A 20305-nucleotide genomic window follows, 5' to 3' on the forward strand; every position below is an offset into this window, starting at 1 on the left:
ACTCTCACAATTATAATGAAAACAGGGGAGCGGTTAATCTTACAGTCCAGAAACAAAGGACCCTAGGACCTTAGACTTTAATGATTTTAATAAGTATGAATCAAATGTTAGCATGAATTATATAAGATCCAAAATTTAATCCTCAGGAAATCTGAGTTGGAAAAATTGTTTCCCAGAGGAAAGATGAGACTGTCTGCTTGTGTTTAAATGATCCAGCTCATTTACTCTCACAGTCTAATTCTGTGGAACAGCAAACCAGAGAGCAATTTTGGGCCAAATTACATTTGTGTGTTTAATCAAGGGGCCAACATTATCGATTAGGTAATAATCCATCCTCTCTGTTGATCTGAATCCTCAAGGGAACAACACTTGCCCGATTAAACTCAGTCTGACCTTGTCTTGGAGACTTATCACTGTGTTGGAGGTCTCATGGCTCCCATATGGAACAGGAAAACAAGGCGCACGATGTGGTCACATAGAGAAGAGCCCCTCTAATTACACAAGTCACCCCAACGGGTGAGGAACCGCTGGCAATCAGATGACAAGTGTTTGGAGGGTAGAGGCCTCCTCTCTGTCTACCTCCCACCACGCTGATTGCCCTGGGTAACAGCAAGAATCCCACCCGGGCTTGCTTCTGTAACTACTGGGAAATGAAAGAACTTGGCTGAGTTATGGGAAACACCACCTGACATGGAACTCATAAAGACACACGCTGCTTATTAAGTTAACATCTTTCATCCTCTTACAAGCTAAGAACTGGGTCTCAGCAGCCAGAGTCAACAGCTGAGCTAGAAAACGAAGCAGTAAATCTTGGTTGTTGGTGTTGTGTGCCACCAAGCTGATTCTGACTCAGGGACCCTGTGGAGGGTTCCTGAGAGCTGCTGGTGGGTTTGAACCACTGACTTTGGGGCTACCAGTCCAGTGTTTAACCTACGATGATGCCACACCACGCTCAGTGAGGCTTTGTTGTTGTTAAGTGTGATTGAGTCAGTTCCAACTCATTGCGACCCTATATAGGGTTTCAAGGAGCAGCTGGTGGGTTCAAACTGCTTACCTTGTGACTCGCAGTCCAGTGCTGATCCTACAGCGCCACACCAGGAGTCCATTAAAGCTTTAGGACCTTCGATTTAGTAATTGATTCACAGATACAGCACCAAAAGCACAAACAACAAATGAAAAAAATAGGTAAATTGAACTTCATCAAAATTTAAAACTTCTCTTTTTCGCTGGCCTTCTAAATTACCAGGCATGCTGTTCTTCTCCAGGAACTGGTCCCTCCTGAAGACATGCCCAAAGCATGAGAGACAAAGTCTGGCCCTCCTTTATTCTAAGGAACATTCTGGCTGTACTTCCTCCATGGCCTTCCAAAACTAGAAAAAATTCTGCTTGGGGGAGAAGTACACTTCTTCTGGCCACCCTGCATTTAAAGAGTAACTATATAAGGAGCTCTGGTAGCGTAGTGGTTACGAATTAGGCTGTGAACCTTAAGGTCAGCAGTTCGAAACTACCAGCTGTTCTGCCAGAGAAAGATGAGGCATTCTGCTCCCATAAAGATTTACAGCCTCGGAAACCCTGTACAGGGTCGCTATGGGGTTGCTATGGGTCAGAACCGACTCGACGGCACATAACAACAACAACATGCAAGAAAGGAGTTCTGGTGTGGTGCTGCGGGATAATGCACTGGACTGCAAGGTTGGTTTGAACCACAAGGTCAGGTGGAACTGCAAGGTCGGTGGTTCAAGCTCACCAGCCGCTCCTCAGAAACTCTATACAGGGCCAATACTATGAGTCAGAACTGACTCAACGGGGCACTTAACAACAACAACAACATTTAGAAGGAATCCTGGTGTGGTGCTATAGGATAAGTACTGGACCACCACAAGATTGGTTTGAACCACAAGTTCGGTGGTTCAAGCTTATCAGCCGCTCCTCAGAGACTCTATACAGGGTTGCTATGGGTAGGAACCGAATTAATGGCACTTAACAACAACAACAAAATACAAGAAAAGCAACCATAAAGTGGTCGTGAGGATGAAATGAGATGATTTATGCTAAGTGTTGGGAGCTTGGTGTAGCACCTTGGTGGTGGTGATTATGTGCCGTGGAGTCAGTTCCGACTCATAGTGACAGGGTTTCCAAGGCTGTACATTTTTACGGGAGCCAAAAGCCTCATCTTTCTCTCGTGGCACAGCTGATAGTTTCAAACTGCTGACCCTGAGGCTAGCAGCCCAACTCGTAACCACTACACTACCACCTTAGGATATACAATAGATTTCTAACTGCAAGGTCAGCAGTTGAAACCCACTGGATGCTCCTCAAACCCACCAGTGCTATGAAAACACTTAACACCAGCAACCACAACAAAGTTTTTAAAAAGAAGACATGGGCCACAACAGTGTTCGAAACAGCATGTTCGTGGAACAGGATGAGAAACAAAGATCAATGGAACCAAAGACATACATCTGGGACTGCTGTCGAGGATAAAGACAGTGTTTCAAATCACTGCGATGCTAGACGAGGTGCTGGGAGTATAGAAATGCTCAGACCATCAGACATTGGTGGTGGAAGGTGAGGGAAGGCCTTACTCAGTTGCTGACATAAACTGAGACCTGAAGTAAGAGTTTTTGAGGTAAAGATGTTTCCAGCGGGGGCTGGAGAGTTGCAGGCAGAAAAACAATGTCCATGGATACTTGGAGAGGAGATAGAGACACTCAGCAGTTTAGATGTCTAGATTGTGGAGAGGCAGGGGTGGGGGTGTGTGGAGAGGAGGGGTGCTAACTGGGGGCTGCAGAGGCGTTGAAGTGTTTGAGACAGCTGAGTTCTTTCAGCATTTAGTCAACAAATGTACGCACATTATAAAGACAACTATCATTCCACTGTGTTGAATGGACTTTCGCAGCCAAGCCCAAGTAGGCAGCACAAGGTGAGGGGCTCACACTCAGCAGTGTGGTGGGCTCACTCATGGCCCTCGAGTCAATTCTGACCCTCAGTAAACCTGTAGATGGGATTTCCAAGGCTGTATGTCTTTATGGGAAGCAGACAGCCTCATCTTTCTCCCAGGGAGTGCCTGGTGGGCTTGAACGGCCGATCTTGCGGTTAGCAGCCCAGTGCTTATCCTACAACAACACACTAGGTTCCTAGGGTGATAGATTTGTTGCTTTTGTTAAGTGCCATCAAGTCAGCACATTGTGAAGCATCTAACCAACGCCATTGCCGTGGAGTTGGTTCTGACCCATAGTGACCCTGCACAGGGTTCCCAAGGCTGCCAATCTTTACGGGAGCTGACAGCCTTGTCTTTCTCTTGGGGAGCAGCTGAGGGGAAGAAAGCCCAGACTTACGAGGCTGGTTGAGACTGGAGACTCCCCAACACTATTACCTTGAGATAGATACTCTTCAAACCTTAAGCCAAAATGAAACCCTGACGTCACCTTATGGCTAAGTAACAAAGTGTCTAAAAGAATGATGAACCCAACCTCCCTGTAAGTTCTGTGTGTTTTCTTTAAATGCTCACCTCTGTCAGACCAAACGTTCAACAATGACTTGAACACAAAGATGGGAGCGTCAGGGGCAGGGAAATTATATGAATGGGGAGACAACCACCAGAATGGAAATCACTAGAATGTTCCCTTACTGTGAGGCATGGAGCCAGCATCACTGAGTAACTTGTGGGGAATTTGTTGAATTGGAACCTAAACTGCTATGTGAACCTTCACCAAAAACATGTTATTAAAAAGAAAAATTGGTTCAAGAGGAATTTTCTAAGAAGTTTTCCTTGATCGGATTTAAACATTCCTCCTCTTTGTTCATAAGGACCTCGGTGGCACTGCAGAATAAGTATTGGCCGGCTAACCACAAGGTCAGCAGTTCAAACCCACCAGGCACTCCAGATGAGGCTTTTTACTAATGTAAAGTCTTTCAGCCTTTCACAAATAGGGTGGCTATGAGTCAGAGTCAATCTCAGGACTGTGGGTTCTGGGGGATTTTCTCTTTATTCATAGGTTCTTGGGTAGTACAAAATGATGAGAGCTGGACTATCCTAACCAACAGTCGACACTCTCGGAAGCAGCAATTAAGGGATCAAACGATGTATTGCATTAGGAAAATCTGCTGCACAGCAACTTTTTAAAGTGTTGAAGAGCAAAGATGTCAGCTTGAGGACTAAGGTGCGCCTGACCCAAGCCATGGTATTTTCAATAACCTCATATGCATGTGAAAGCTGGACAGTGAATAAGGAAGACTGTAGAAGAATTGATGCTTCTGAGCTATGGTGTTGGAGGAGAATATTGAAAGTGCCATGGGCTGCCAAAAAACCCAATAGATCTGCTTTGGAAGAAGTGCAGCTAGAGTGCTCCCTGTAGGCCAGGATGGCCAAACCTCATCTCTCATACTTCAGACATATTGTCAGGAGGGACCAGTAGCTGGAGAAGGATATCGTGTTTGGTAAGGTGGAGGGTCAGAGAAAAAGAGGAAGACCCCCAGCAAGATGGATTGGCCAAGTGGCAGCATCGATGGACTCAAGCGTGGCACCAGTAGTGAGGTTGGCCCAGGACTAGGCAGTGTTTCATTCTGCTGTGCATAAGGTCGCTATGAGTTGGTGCCGACTCGATGGCACCTAACAACAACAACAATACTAACCAAACGGTTGGCAGTTCAAACCTACCCATTGGTACCTTAAGAGAGACCTAAAGGTGATGGCCAGGAGAAACCCCTGAACACATGAGGTCTCACAGGGGGGGTCGGTCGGTTCCATGTCAGCTGAGAAGCTCCTTATTGTCCCCACATCATCCTGTTGTTTCCACTGGGGTGCTCCAGACTACATCAGTATGCTAACCACTGACTTCGGTGCGCTTCACAACGTTCCCTTCTCCTCTGGGTCCTGACAGTTAATACTGTGGAAGCTGAAAACTAGGTGAAGTGGAAACCTGTCAGGGAGGAAAAAGCAAGTATTTTCCACTAAAGAAAAAGGCGAGGGGGCGGGGGGTTGTCGTGTCGTTCTGTTGAGTTCTGGTTCTAACAGGTTCCACTGGACCGTGTACAGAATAAACATCCAATGGCTAACGTTGATGCTTTTCTGCTTAATTCTCACTCAATTCACAAAACACAATGAGTTAAGGAGACATGCATGTGATCTTTGTTTCTGAGAAGACAGCCCTGAAGCAAGATCATTTGCTCAAAGTAACAATGCAGCAAGTACAGGTGGTCTGCGTCCAAAGACTGCACTCACAACATTGTATCACTTCTGATGACTGTTTCCTTGGAGCCTCACCAACATTCGACTCACGTGTGCCTATTTTCTTTGTGGATTGGGTGATGGCCGATCCGTTTTCCTTTCAACAATCCATATACCTTGTTTCATCTCACAGACGGCCATTCCCACCATAGAACTTCATTTTGTCGATTTCTTCCCTGGGCTTCCTGTTTCCATTCCTTCTGAAACTGATCTGGGGCAAATGCTGCCATTGGATCTCAAACGGTGGATTATTCTAAGGTGTGAGTAGCTCCTGGTGTTAACTGTGCCTCTTCTAGACCTATTTTTTGCCTGAAAAGTGAGCCACGGGAGTGGGGTAGTGGGGACAGGGGAAGTTGTTCATTTCCAGACCCGAAGGCTGACTAACAGCCACAGTCCAGGGGTTCACCGGTCTCTGTCCCAGTAAACCTGGTCTTTTTTTTTTATGACTTTGAGTTTTGTTCTGCATTTTCCCCAACTCTATCTAGGGTTCATTTTATTTATATTTTGCCTTGTCCTTTTTTTTCTTCTTTAAGAACTTACCTTCCACACAGGAAGCCACATGAGAACAGGAATTGTGTCCTTGTCATGTCTGTAGTCCTGGCAACAACTGAGGATGCTTTTTACATGACGCAGCAAATACGGAGCTAGATTCTCACAGGCAGTAACTATGTGAGAATGGTGGTGGTTGGGTTTCTGTGCTCAGCTTCCAACAACACTATTTTGGGAGCTCCTGTCACGAACTGTGCTGGGGATATCTTAGTAACGCTTCACAACATCCTGCAAGGTGCATGGATGACACTGGCCATTTTAACCATGAAGAAGGTGGGCTTCCAGAGAGTACACTACTTGTTCAAGGTTACGAGGCTGACAGACGGACGGCTACTGAGAACGTGTGGGATTTGAGGTGCACACGAGAAGACAAGACATTCCGCTCAGGAAATGGGGACCAGTTCAGATGTAGTGGGTGCTGGAAAGATGCAAGGAGAGGCCCGGTCACAGAACATAGCCAGGTGACCTGTTGATGACAGTGTTCCCTTCCAGAGGCTGGTAACAGAGTTGGCACCAATGAGCCACCACACACCAGGTGAACTGGAAGAGCATGCTTGAGCCATCCTACCTCCTCCAAGATAGAAATGTCTTCAGGCATCGCTGACAGATATGTGAGCCATTCCCTTGACATAAGCCTGTGTGTGTGTTGTTGTGTATGTTGTTGCTGTTAAGAACCGTCAAGTCGGAAACCTGTATAGAGTTTCCAAGGAGCAGCTGGTAGGTTTGAACTACCAACCTTGCAATTAGCAGTCCAGTGCTTATCCTACAGTGCCACACCAGGACCCCACTCTGACTCACAGTGACCCTGTATGGGGCTTTCGAGGCTGTAAATCTTACAGGAGCAGAAAACCTCTCTTTCTCCCATGGGGTGACTGGTAGATTTGAACTGCTGACCTTTTGGTTAGCAGCCCAGCCCGTAATCCACTGAGCTACTAGGACTCCCCCTCTATCTCTGTCTCTGTCTATATAGGAACACGGTGGCTCTGTACAATCAGCATTAGACTGTGAACCAGCAGGTCGACGGTTTGAACCCACCAGCCACTCCATGGGGGAAAATTAGGCTTTCTGTTCCTGTATAGATGTACAGCCTTAGAAACCCTGTACAGGGTCACTATATGTCAGAACCAATGCGACAGCATTTCACAACAACAACAACAACAAACATTGCTGGTAGTAGCAATGGCCAGGCAAGTGGCCCATGTTCAGAAGTATTACTTGAATAAATGCGCAAACTCATTGGAATCAATGAAATTGTTAGAACCCCAAACCCAATCCTACTGGCTGGCATCAAGTTGTTTCCAAGTCATGGCTGCCCTTATACTTCACGGGAGCAGACTACACATCGTTCTTTGGTGGAGCAGCTGTGTGTGTGTGTTGGGGGGGAGGGGCTCAAACTGCTGCCTTTACGATTAGCAGCACAATTCATAACCCACAAGCTATCTGGGCTTCTTAACAAAGTTACTGTTGTCAAGTCAGTTCTGACTCATTTAGACCTTGTGTAGTAGGGTTTCCAGGGAGTGGTTGGTGGGTCTGAACTGACAATCTTGTAGTATACAGCCCAGTGCTGATCCTACAGTGCCACACCAGTACTACAGGGAAATATATCATATATACATAGGTGCTTCAAGAAGTTCCTGAAAAATAGAATGAAAAGAAAATGGAATTTTTTACAAGCTTTTGAAGTCCCTTCATATTATAATATTCACACTCTGTGTTTGCCACAGGAAAATTTAAAATACAACCTCTGAAGAAATCAAGTCAAAATATGGCAATTGGTACCTCAGGAAATGTCATATCTGTCACCCTGGAACAGCCAAGGAAGAGACGTACCTGTGGTTCTATTTGCTGAGTTTCCCGGGATTATGTCTAGTCATCTACCAAGTCCTGCTGTGGCGCTGTAGGATCAGCACTGGACTGCTAACCACAAGGTTGGCGGTTCAAACCCACCAGCTGCTCCTCTGAAACCCTATTTAGGGTCCCTATGGGTCAGAACTGACTTGTTGGTACTTAACAACAACCTATCTAGCAGATTAATCTCAGGAGACCAGGTTGCTCAGTGGTTGATTGCTGGACTGCTAACTAAAAGGTTGATGGTTCAAACTCACCAGCCACTCCACATGGAAAACAGATGAGGCAGTCTGCTTCTGTAAAGATTACAGTAGAATTCTATTCTGTAAAGTGCAAGAGAATTGCCCCATAAGGAGGAATGCCTATGGGCAATTTTATTCTCTCCTAGAGGGTCACTATGAGATGCAATCAGCTCCATGCCAGTGAGTTTGACTTCGGTTTAATCTGATGATTGAAATTTTATGAGTGTACCTTCTTCATCCTGGTGTGGAACTGTACAATAAGCACTGGACTGCTAACCACAAGGTCAGTGGTTCAAACCCTTCAGTTACTTTTTGCAAATCCTATATGGGACGCTATGAGTTGGAACCAAGACAGTGGTATTTAACAACATTATTCACCATTCTGTCATCAATTGTGAGCCTTGGGGCTCAGAGTTATAGATTTGGGGGACACCATGATCAACAGGAATATCCACAAAGACAGTGTTCTACATCCTACTTTGGTGAGGAGTGACCGGGGTCTTAAAAACTCATGAGTGGTCATCTATGGTTCAACCATTGATCTCTTGTCCAAAGGAAAGAAGAGTGGTGAGAACTGAAGATGCTTGGAAACAACTGGACCAATAGACTAATGGACCACGTGGACATCAGTCTCCACGACTCTGAGACCAGAACTAGATGGTGCTCTTTACCACTACAAACTACTCTGCATAGAATGGGAGGAAAATGTGGAATAAAACTCAAAATCATAAAAGGACCAGACATACTGATCATGCTGAAGATGCTTGGAAACAACTGGACCAATAGACTAATGGACCACGTGGACATCAGTCTCCACGACTCTGAGACCAGAACTAGATGGTGCCCTTTACCACTACCAACTACTCTGCATAGAATGGGAGGAAAATGTGGAATAAAACTCAAAATCATAAAAGGACCAGACATACTGATCAGAGACTGATGAAACCCCAAAACTACAGTCCTTAATCCCCCTTTAGTTCCTGAACTGAACTCACTCTCAGGGGTCAGTTTTCAGCCGAACAACAGATAGGTATACAGGGGGCACAACACTAGTGAGGTACGCACACCATAGAATGGTCAACCATTAGAGATCAAAATGGTGGCATTTACTTAAGGACCAATTCCAGAAGTGTTGGGAAAGAAAGAGGAATGGAAACAGGAAACAGATGGAGGAAGTGGGATGAGCTATGTTACATTGCGGGTTGTATTCAATGAGATGAAACACAATGTGTATCAATTGCTGAATGAAAAACTGATGATCTGCTCTGTAGACGTTCACCCACTTCACAATTTTAAAAAAAGTGGGTTTTTTTGAAGTACAAAACGCTTGCAAACTATTAACAAAAAACAACTGTTGAACGGTTGTCATTGATGGCTTGATGATCACAACTCAACTAGAAGATTAAAAAAATTGATAAAGGAAACAACTGTAAATTGCTACAATTTGATGAACTTGACCTATACTTATGGATGTAGTATCTCAAAATACCGAGAGGGAAGGATTTTCACTTCAAGTCAAGTATCAAACATAACATCTCTGTAAACAGGGTTGATAGGGATGGGAAACTTAGACATTGGCTATTTAAAAAGTTGAGGCGGGGAAGGGACTATAAAGGCATGAAGTGACTGGCTTGCAAGTTTTCAAAAGTTGAGTTTCAGAGTGTACGGGGGAAGATAGAATCCCCACTGAATAGTTTTATTTTGTCTAGACGGGTCTGGTGAAAAGAGATGGGGATATGATTCTTATGATTCAATAGTGAGTAGTTGTTATCATGATGAACGGTGATAGTCATATTGTAAAGGTAGAAGTTTTGTAACAAAAGGGGGGGGGGGAGTAGTTAATCTTACAGTCCAGGAACAAAAGACCCTAGGACCATCAAGGGAGAAGAGCATGAGCTGAATGTGGGACCGTATTCAGAGAAGCAGCGACACCAGAGATGAAGGCAGAGATCGGGACATGGAGAGATGGAGCAGCTAAGGACTAGAGACTTATGGAAAGAAAGGGACTGAGTGCTGGCGGCCAGGAGGCAGACTTGCAGAATGTGCCTTTTGGGTATTTAAATGATTATATATTCCTGAGTATTTTTGTGCACATCCAAAACAAACAAACCAAAAACCCACAGAGGGAACAGAAGCAAATACTGTTGAATTGTGATGGATGAAGGGGATTGTAATCATTGCACTGAAACAAAGTTTCATTGAATGATGGTTTCCATGGGAGAACATCAGTTTATCCCTCAATTCACAATAAAAGCTTAACAAATATTAACAACAAAACTGTTAAGTGCCATTGACTTGGTTCTGACTCATAGCAACCCCGTGTAGTTTTTGGGGCATAGCTAGTGGGTTTGAACTACCAGCCTTGTGGTTCGCAGTCCAGCGCTGAAGAAAAACTAGCAGTCAGTAAAATTCCAGTCACTAGAACATTCTTTTTGGAAACTGGTTTTCACCTAAAGGGAAAAGCTACCACCAAACAAAAATGCAATCAGTTAAAAACAACACACCAGTTATTGCACTGAGTGTCCCAAAATGTGCTCCATGATATCACTGTCTTATTGTGGGGTGGGGGCATACAGTGGATGGAGAGAACCCTGGTGATACTGTGGGTTAGGCACTGGGCTGCCAACTGAAAGGTTGCTGCTCTAGGGAAAAGTGGGTTTCAACTCACAGAGATCCTGTAGAGTGGTTCTGAGGAGTGGCTGGTGGGTTTGAACCGCCGACCTTGTGATTCACAGTCCAGTGCTGATTCCACGTCGCATGTCAGGACTCAACCCATTTTAAAGACAGAGCAGCATCATGTAACTGAGATGCTGAACTAGGAGATATGGGCCCATGCTGGGCCTGAAGGCTCAGGACCATGGTCTCAGGAGACACCAAGGTCAACTGGAGTAACATAGTTCACAATGTTTACATCCTGTTTTGATGAGTAGCACATGAGGTCTGAAAAGGTCATGAGTGACCCTTTATGATAGTGAGCAGTGCAAATCATTCGTGACTCCCAGTCTGGTAGGAAGAAGAGTTGAGAAAATTGAAGACCCATGGGACGAATGCATCCTATGGACTAAGTGAACATCAGGCTGTGTCCACCACCTTGAGACCAGAAGATCTAGATGGTGCCCAGCTAGCACTACCAACTTCTACTCAGAAGGTCCTGAGCAAAGTGGGGGTAAAATGTGGAACAAAACTCAAAATCCTAGTAAGACCAGGCTGATTGGCTGGACAGAGCCCAGTATTTTGGTTCTTAGTCACCTTTCAGATCTAGAACTGAATATGGTTCAAGTTTCACCCAAAAAATAGACAGGTCTATTGTTGTTTTGAAGGAGCTCTGGTAGCATAGTAGTTACGAATCGGGCTGTTAACCTCAAGGTCAGCAGTTCAAAACTACCAGCTAGTCTGTGGGAGAAAGATGAGGCTTTCTGCTCCTGTAAAGATTTACAGCCTCGGAAACCTTGTACAGGGTCGCTCTGAGTTGGAACCGGACTTCACAGCACACAACAACAACATTGGTTGTTTTAAAGTCCTGCTGTGGTGCTGTAGGATAAGCACTGGACTGTTAACCACAAGGTCGGTGGTTCAAACCCACCAGTCACTTCCCTGGAACTCTAGGTAGGGCCACTATAAGTCAGTACGTAGGTTCACACAAGGTAAGTTCTCACACCTTAGAATAATCAAGAGGGCAGCAATTATCCAAGAACAGAGTTCAGGAGGGTTAGTGAGGAGGAGGACTAGAGACAGGAAGCACAGGGCAGAAGTGGGATGAGTGATGTTACACGATGGGGATCGTTATCCATGAGGTGAAACAAAATGCGTGTAAATTATTGAATGGAAAGCTGATCTGTCCTGTAAACCCTCATTAAATTAACATAAAAAGTTGTTTGTTTTTTAAAAAACACTAAAATATGGACCCAGGCACTACTGGGTGACCAAGGATGAGTCTCACAGCCTTGGTTCCTTCACCTAGGATGAGGCTTACAGGTGACCTAGTGTAAGCTGAGAATTCCACCTGCAAACAGCCAAATGAAGAGTGACAAGCTCTTTCCCTGATGACAGGGAGCAGATGGCTCATCCTTGTACCTTATACACCTCTCAGCCCAAAACGTAAGCAGCCCTGGTAGCATGGTGGGTTATGTGTTGGGCTGTGAACGGAAAGGTTGGCTGTTCAAACCCACCAGATGCTCCTTAGGAGTAAAAGAACTTTCTGGGTTATGTCAATTGATCTTGGTGTCCCCCAAGACCATGGTCCTGGGTCCCCAGGCCCAGCGTGGATCCAGTTTCTAGCCCAGAGTCTATGCTAGTGGTACCTCACACTGCCCTCTGTTCTTACAGCAGGGGGAGGTAGATATACTTCACTACAAGACTCACAGCCTCGGAAGCCCTACCCAGGGCTGCCAGAGGTTGGAATCAACGCCCATGGGATTGGTTTGGGCCCTGGGTACAAAACACCCTCCAGATGGCAACCTGTGAGTGCAGGCGACTGTCCCTGGGTGAGAGGAGCCGGGTGAAGGGCGGCAGCAACACCTGGGGGTGGGGGTGGTGGCATCCGGGGTAGAGCTGGGGCCGGGTGGCATGCAGACTGAGGTGGCAGGCTCAGCCCCTCACCCCAGGACCAGCAGCTCCTTGGCATGGAGGAACCGGGAGGGTGAGCCTGGAGGTGGAGGGTGACTACCTCTACCTGGGCATCCATGGAGACGGGTCTGCAGGGAGGCTGCAGAAGGGGGCATGTAAGAAAGTCACGTCATTTTTACCTAACACCGATTTTCTTTGGACCCTGATTACCCTGCTGCTGAGGAATGGGCCTGTTTGTCTTTTGTAAAATGAAGGGATCATAAAAGTGGTTACGCTTAACAATAACAAAAATCAAGTACAATGCTGAGTCTAGAGTCTATCATGTAACACAAATATGGTGGGTTGGCTGAACAGGTCTAGAGAATATTGAAGAATATTAAATACACCACAGACCAACTGAAGAACAAACAGATCTGTCTTACAAGAGGTACATCCCGAAAGCTCCTTAGAAGTGACAATGGTGGTTCGAACTGCTGGCCTTTTGGACAGCAACCTAACCTAACCTCCCACCCCACCAGGGCGCCTTTAGGAGGGGAGAGGATCTTAAACGTCCACCACTTTTACCTCTTTCCAGTCAAACTTCCGTGGGCTCCCATCCCAGACCGTTGTTAAGACTTAGCAAGGAGCCCTGGTGGCGCGGTAGGTTAAACATCGGGATGCCACCCGCATGGTCAGCAGTTCAAGCCCACCAGTCCCTCTGGGAGAGGGACGAGGCTATGTGGTCCTGCTCACCTGTCGGAATGGGCTCAAGCTGGGTTGGGTTAGGGTTTCCCTCTTTCACCTTCTCTCCCAGGCTGCGTTCTGTCAAGACGGGAAAATGTTTCATTTCTCCAGGAACTTCTTGGAAGCCCCTTGAATAACAGTCTTTTCGCATGGGATGCTGCTCTGGGGGAAATCGCTTTAGGTAAGCAGAGGAATGCCTTCTGCGCCAACACAGTGATGATTTCCAAAGTGTGTATTCTATCTCATAGACACATCGCAGACAACCCGGACACACCACACGTAAACCCCACGAGCACAAATAAACCGACTTTAATATTTAATATTATTTTGTATTCATATAACGCCTTCTTCAAGGACCTTAAATGCTTTACAGACATGGTATCGAATTAATCCCCACAACAACCCTGTGAGGTAGGTATTACTCCCATGTTACAAGATCGGGAGACTGAAGCACAGAGAGGTTAAGTGACTTGCCCAAGGCCACACAGTTAAGTCCAGTGACAAGGCAGGACCTGAGCACCTTAGCCTCCCAGCCCCCAGTTCAATACCTCAGGAGAGACTCTGTCATGAAAAGTGTCTTTAAACAAAGTGTCAAGAGTAGTCATGTTATGAATGTGAGGCCTTTCCCCCAACCCTTGGGGGAAGAAAAATCCCAATGCTGATGGTTAGAGACTTCGAGGGCCACGGACTACACGCTCGAGTCTTTCTTGTTTCTTCAAGTCTCACGGCCCCTGTCTTAAGTCTTTTTACCCCAAAGGTTGGGTTCCCAGGACAGAGGCCGTGCGACCTAGAAGTAGGATTTAATTTAGGGTATTTACTTTTAGCTAAGATAATTTATAGAAACAACAAAAAAATTTTTTTTCTTCATTCCGATATACAAAACACAGGACAGTCATCTGAGCAAGCAGTCAAAGCAGAGCCACACAGCCATCAGCCACCACGGACCACTTAACGCCTACCTTCCTTTCAGCCATACAGACCACCAACGCTCTCTCCCTCCGAGCCCTCACTCCAGACCTTCTGATACGCCTGTACACTTTCTACTTTGATGTCAGCTGCAGTAAAGCTGAGTCCCATGGCGCCCCCTACGCCTCCCCCCTGACAAATCTGGTGATGATGTGAATAAAATGGGCGGCCGCCATGGAACTGATGAACATGCCAACACTTGCTTTCACGCGGCTTTTACAACTGTTTGTTTTGTGTGCGCGTACGCTTCATACAAACTGTAAAAACCAACACCACGGAGTGTTCCAGGCTGCATTTTTAGGCAAACGACTTCACCTTTCTTACTGACACTTGCTCTGGTTGAGCTGATAGAACTGAGCCCACTTTCATTTTACTCTTGGTCTCTGGACTGGGAAGCTACAGCAATACAACTCTCAATCTCTTGTGGTGTAAACCCTGAAAACCAAGCAAAATGAAACAACAGTGTAAACCCCCCACCCTTCCCACTGCTAGGATTTCCCCCACCTTCATGGCTGTGAGTGTCTGCAATGCAGGTAGACTGGGCCTAGGCTCTGCTGAATTTGCACAAAAACATCTCCTCTTAGGCTAAGGCTTTAGGAACGGTATCATAAAAAGCAGGTTCGTGGAAATGCACCATCCCTTTCTCTCAGCACGTGTGTTTCGACAGCCCAGTCAGCTACGAGCGACCCTGTTAGAGATCTGTTCATGGGACGAATGGTTGAGGTCGTTTCCTGAGCGAGAGGATCCAGGCAGTGAAGGTAACCACTAACAGCAGACAGAAAGTGTTCTCTTTTGCTGTGGTCTGGTTTCATGTTCAACAGGCTTAGTGAAATCACTTCAGAAAATGACAGCAATTTAAAAGATAAACCACTGCCTTAAGAGGCTTGATACAGAACGTCCAAGGGCCAATTACGATTTGGAATATTCAATTGCTTTCTGCAAGTTACATGTGCTCACCGGCACACAACTTAACGGTTGCGTGGAAAAGGGTCAACCGTAAATGAATGTGTTTTATGTATACTTTTATTACATATCTCTCTTCTGAAAGACCCCAACAGAATGAAGTCTTAAACAAATGCAGATTTCTACTTCTGAATGGTTTTCCAGTGTTTATTGATGGCTGGTTGGTTTTTGGTATTCCTGATCTATTTGATTACAATTTAATCTCTAAAGGGTTTTTAGCTAGCTCCCGAGGCTGCTGGGGTTATCAAGAATGGATTACTTCCTCCCAGGGTCAAGAATGACATGTGAAAATAACGTTAACTGTTATTGGTGTGAATTTTCCAAGCATGGCTCAACTTTAAACAGAATATTTCCCAACTCCGAAGACTGATATCCTACCACTGCACCGGAATTTCTTGACTGGTTCGAACAGCTACAGGGAACTGGAATCATTGCTTTGTTGTCGTTGTTGTTTTTACTAAAACTAAAATTCAGACTGAGTAAAATAACTGACTTAGAAACTATAACCAAGAGGCGACTACAGAGACAGCGGTTCCTGCAGAACAACACCACCGACCTCCTCTCAGTGACATTTTTCTTCAGGTATCATAACTGCTTTCAAATGGACATGAACACTCACCTTAACAGAAACAAACAAAAGGACCAGTGAAACTGACAAAATCTAAGAAGACCACGTCGCAGAATGAGTGACAATCGTGGGCACTTCACACAATACTTAAGACTCTACCAGTTTTAAGTACAATAAATAAGACTAAAAAAAAAAAAAAAAAAAAAAGGATTAATTACAAAACCAGTCTTTCCCCTGCTATTTCCGACCAATTGTTCCCTACACATGTATCCGCCAGGTACAGGTGGATGAGCTTCTTCAGAGAAGCAAAACTGACTGGTCTTCCCGTTCGCGATGCTGGATTCTAGTATCTGTTAGTTTCGTTATGTCAGAAAGGCAACTGTAAGCTTTGAGCCCCAGAGTATTTCTGGTTTCTGCTGGAGACAGACCAAGCCAGCCACCACTCAACGCACTGTGGGCTCATACTGAATGTGGGCGGACGAACACAGTGCGTTCCATACGACCTTCTTGCACCATCAATACAGTCTGGCACAGATTTCTACCCTTTTATCTCTTACAACCCGAGGAGGTCAAAACATTCCTGGTGCATCGGGCTGTGAGAAGACCCCTGCCTGTGGCTGGAGGCTGTCAGAGGGGAGAAGCTGGCATCAGTGGTGGTGTGAACGCACAGACAACACGATACCTGAGCGGGAAAATCAACTACCAAGACAGGGAGGGTGTGCAAAGTGTGCTGCTGCCCCTGAGCTTCCGGCGGGTCTTCTCAAAAAGTCAGCGTGGGCTCCTTTCCAAAAGGACCAGAGAGGGAGCCGGGTGGAAAGTCTCTAAACTGTCCCCAGTCAGTCCCGAGACTGATAGAAAAGAATGTAGCCAGACTCGGAGTTCTTTGAGATATCAGACGTCAACCCGTAGAATTCTTCAATAGCTTGTGCATCTATCTTCTGTGGGGCGAGAGGGAAAGGGTGTCAGTCTGTGCTGCGGGCCCCCGCCACCCGAGTCACTCCCTCACTTCATCCCACCCAACTTTTATTACAGGATATTGGTATTACGGAGTCCCGATGTGGTGCTGTGGGTGAATGAGCAAATTCAGTTTGAACCGCAAGGTCAGTGGTTCAAGCCCACCAGCTGCTCCTTAGAAACCCAATGCAGGGTTGCTATGGTTGGAACCGAATCGACGGCACTTCATAACAACAACAAACTATTATTACAAGACACTGTTGCCACTGTTCGGTTATTTGCTATTGTTAATCTCTTACTGTGGTTGATCTCGAAATGAAGCTTCACCACAGGTCTGCATGAATGAATGTACAGGGAAGAACATAGTCTCTGTACAGCAGTTTCAGGCACCCACGGGGGCTTCTTGGAACGGACCCCCAGTGGATACAGGGGGAAGCACAGTAAATGGATGTTCTGAACTGTTTATGAGTATTTCACACCAGGGAGACCTTCCCCATTTTGTAGCCAAGGCCTTCATTTTTTCACTTACAAGACAGCTCTGTACACCAGTGTGACTTGAGACAGAACATTAACAATCCCAAGTCCTGGCCAGAACGTGAGGTGTAAAATGGCACAAAACACTTTGGAAAAAGCTTTGGAAGTATTTTCTAGAGAAGAACATGCAACTATCTGTCCATCTAGCAATTCTACTGCTAGGAATAAGACTGTGGTTGTTAAGGGCCATCGAGTCAGTTCCGACCCATAGTGTCCCTATATAAAGATTTCCAAGGAACAGCTGGGCGCTTGAACCACTGACCTCGCGGTTCCAACCAACTTTGTGGTGCAGTGTGTTAATTCGCAGCACCACACCAGGACAGGAAAACCATTTGGGATCTACAAAAATGACAATTTTCTAGGGCCCAAACTAACACATAGGAAGTACAGGTGACTTTGTAGGATAAGCACTAGACTGCTAACCACAAAGGCAGCAGTTCAATTCCACCAGCCAATCCATGGGAGAAAAATGAGGCTGTCTGCTTCCGTAAAGATTTAGTCTCGGAAACCCTGTAACCTTGTTGTGAGTTGGAAGCGACTTGACGGTATCCAACAACGGTCACCTAATACGTGCTCAAGCGAAACGACGCTGACCATGGCTGTTCAACATTGAATGTCTAATCTGGCATATTCATACAATGGAAAACAGACAAGAATAGCAACGAGTGGGAAAATGCCAGACACAAAGAAGGTCTTCTTGTTTGCTGTTGTTGTTCAGTTCTGTCAAGTTGGTTCCAATCATAGCAACCTTGTATAGAGTTTCCGAGGAGCAGCTGGTGAGCTTGAACCGCTGACCTTGTGGTTCACATCAACTTTGCAGTCCAGAGCATTAACCCACATATATTTAATATATATACATATATTAAATATAAATGTAAGTCCATTTATATTTAACAGGAGGCAAAATCAGTCCTCATGATAAAAGTAAAAAACACTGCATCCCATGGAAAAATAGAGCAGCTGAGGACTCTAGACTCATGGAAAGAGAAAGGCTGTGTGCTGGTAGCCAGGAGGCAGGCTTGCAGAACGTGCCCTTTGGTTGTTTAAATGATTATATATTCGTGGTGTTTTTGCATACATCCTCCCCCCCACCCCCCAAAAAAAACAACAGAAGGAATAGAAGCAAATGCTGTAGAATGGTAATGCATGGAGGAGACTGTAATCATTGCAATGAAACGATGTGTGTAAAACCCATGTTCTCCCATGTAAACTAGCACTCAGTTCACAATAAAAACTTAAATACTGCCTTCCAGAGTCAGAGGGTGGAGGATGAGGGAGTCTGCTGGGCTGCTGAAAGTATGCTCGACCCTGCTCTGGACGATGGGCACAAGAGTGAGTGTGTGCACACACATGAACGCATGGATAGGCGCATGTGCGTGCAACAATTCCCACGGCTACGGTTTGTGTCTTGTAGCACATTACAGTTCACTTTTTTTTTTTCAGAAAAATAATCTAAGAGGTTTTAGAAATTACACCATCTTTGAAAGCTAATTCTAAGTGGCAATGGCCACCGAAGCACCGGGGTGAGACATTAAAACATCAAGTCGATTCTGACCCATGGCAATCCATAGAGGGTTTCCAGGACTGTAAATCTTTAGGGCAGCAGACAGCCTCATCTTTGTCCTGTCGAGTGGCTGGAGGGGGTTAGAGCTGCTGGCCATATGGTCAGCAGTCCAGGGCTTGTCCTAAACACCACCAAGTTTAGATACTGGTTGTTGCTAAGTGTCATTGAGTTGGTTCCAACTCACGGCAACCCTGTGTAGGGATTCCAAGGAGCAGCAGCTGGTGGATTTGCACTGCTAACCCTACGGCTAGCAGTCAGTCCAGTGCTGACCCAGGACTGGGCATGAGGGACGTGGATTAGGAATTAAAGTATACTTTGAAGACCTGGGCCTCTGTCTAGTACTCATCAGCATAGTCAGATGCGAGGCTGTGAGAGATGAGTTAAGAGCCAAACACAAGCACAACATAAGACAAACAGGAAATTAAGACACTACTTACTTCTACAATGTCGTCATCAAACAACAACCAAAAATCATGACTCTTGACTATTGCAATGTAATGTCCTCGATTGGGACCGCTGAAAAACAGGGAGAGAACAATTACTTCTGCACAGTGCTCATCAACAGCCCCATTTTATGCCCCAATCATGCTATATATAGAGAGCAGGGAAACGAAAACCGAAAAATACCCCGTCCCTATTCTTTGCAAAACAAGAACAAGCTGCGCTCCTCTGAACTTGGAAACCAAACGTAAGTCCTGTCTGAGGAGAGGCAGAGCTAGTAATCTACTGACATCAACGAGTTTTATAGAACGGAATTTTGAAGAAAGTCTTATTAGAGTTATTTATTGTCTTTGTAATACTTTTCAATTTCTTTGAAGCAAATTTTGTTTGGAATTTGCTTCTGAAAGATTTAAGAATTCTTCCAGTGCATTTATGCATTTATTCTGGTCACAGCATACACATGCGCAGTTAAACTCAAAGGCAACAAACACAGAATTAACTCTAAATCTCAAACCCTTGGTACCAGTGGTTCTGTTTTGTTTTGTTTTTTCCCCCCTTTAAGGAAAGCTCCAATGTGATACTTGAGAAGACAAAGATTTCATACTAAATGGACCGTTCTGAAACCAACATTGAACTTTGCAATCGTCCTTAAAAGTAAATGGCATCTGCCCAATGGTTGGTACCATTCGTGCTGTCTGTATCCAGCTCTTCGCCCCGCTATTTATCATTGTAATGGCCTCTGGATCTCATTTTAAACAAAAGTAGAAATGTGGAAGTCTTTCTACGCAGAAATGCAGAAAAATAAATTAAGGCAGGATGATGTCTTTTCAAAGGAATGCTTTGTTTTTTGAAAGGACATGGCACAAAGTTTATTCGTTTTAAAGCTTATATAGACTTTCAACTAATTTTAAAGACGTTTGTCAACTTAAACTCCGTAGTTACAATTCCGTGTCACCTCCCGTCCTGTCTAGTGGTTCCTAGACTCTCTGTAGCACCTTCGGTGATACAGAGACACAAACGAGATGCTTTTTATTAGAGGGAGACGCTTCCAAGTGAGAACGGAACGCCTTCTAAGGTACGAAGAAGTCTATCTTCTCCATTTCTCTGGGACTCGAGTTTAAGAGTCTTGTGTTTTCACAGGGAAAGGATGCTGCTGG

General features: G+C 45.3%; 1 protein-coding gene across 1 annotated transcript in view; it reads right to left on the minus strand.

Moving 5' to 3' along the window:
* Positions 1-16371: 16371 nt before the first annotated feature.
* The window catches only part of USP12 (ubiquitin specific peptidase 12), a 33247-nt gene continuing 29313 nt past the window's right edge, over positions 16372-20305 (minus strand). The window contains exons 7-8 of the mRNA XM_006831931.1: positions 19145-19223; positions 16372-16593 (exon numbers count right to left, since the gene is read on the minus strand). Coding sequence (XP_006831994.1) covers positions 16492-16593; positions 19145-19223 — 181 coding nt within the window. The 3' untranslated portion in view covers positions 16372-16491. The remainder of the gene's footprint in view (positions 16594-19144; positions 19224-20305) is intronic.

The sequence above is a fragment of the Chrysochloris asiatica genome, unplaced genomic scaffold (assembly GCF_000296735.1).
Source record: "Chrysochloris asiatica unplaced genomic scaffold, ChrAsi1.0 scaffold00005, whole genome shotgun sequence".
NCBI classification, from domain to species: Eukaryota; Metazoa; Chordata; class Mammalia; order Afrosoricida; family Chrysochloridae; genus Chrysochloris; species Chrysochloris asiatica.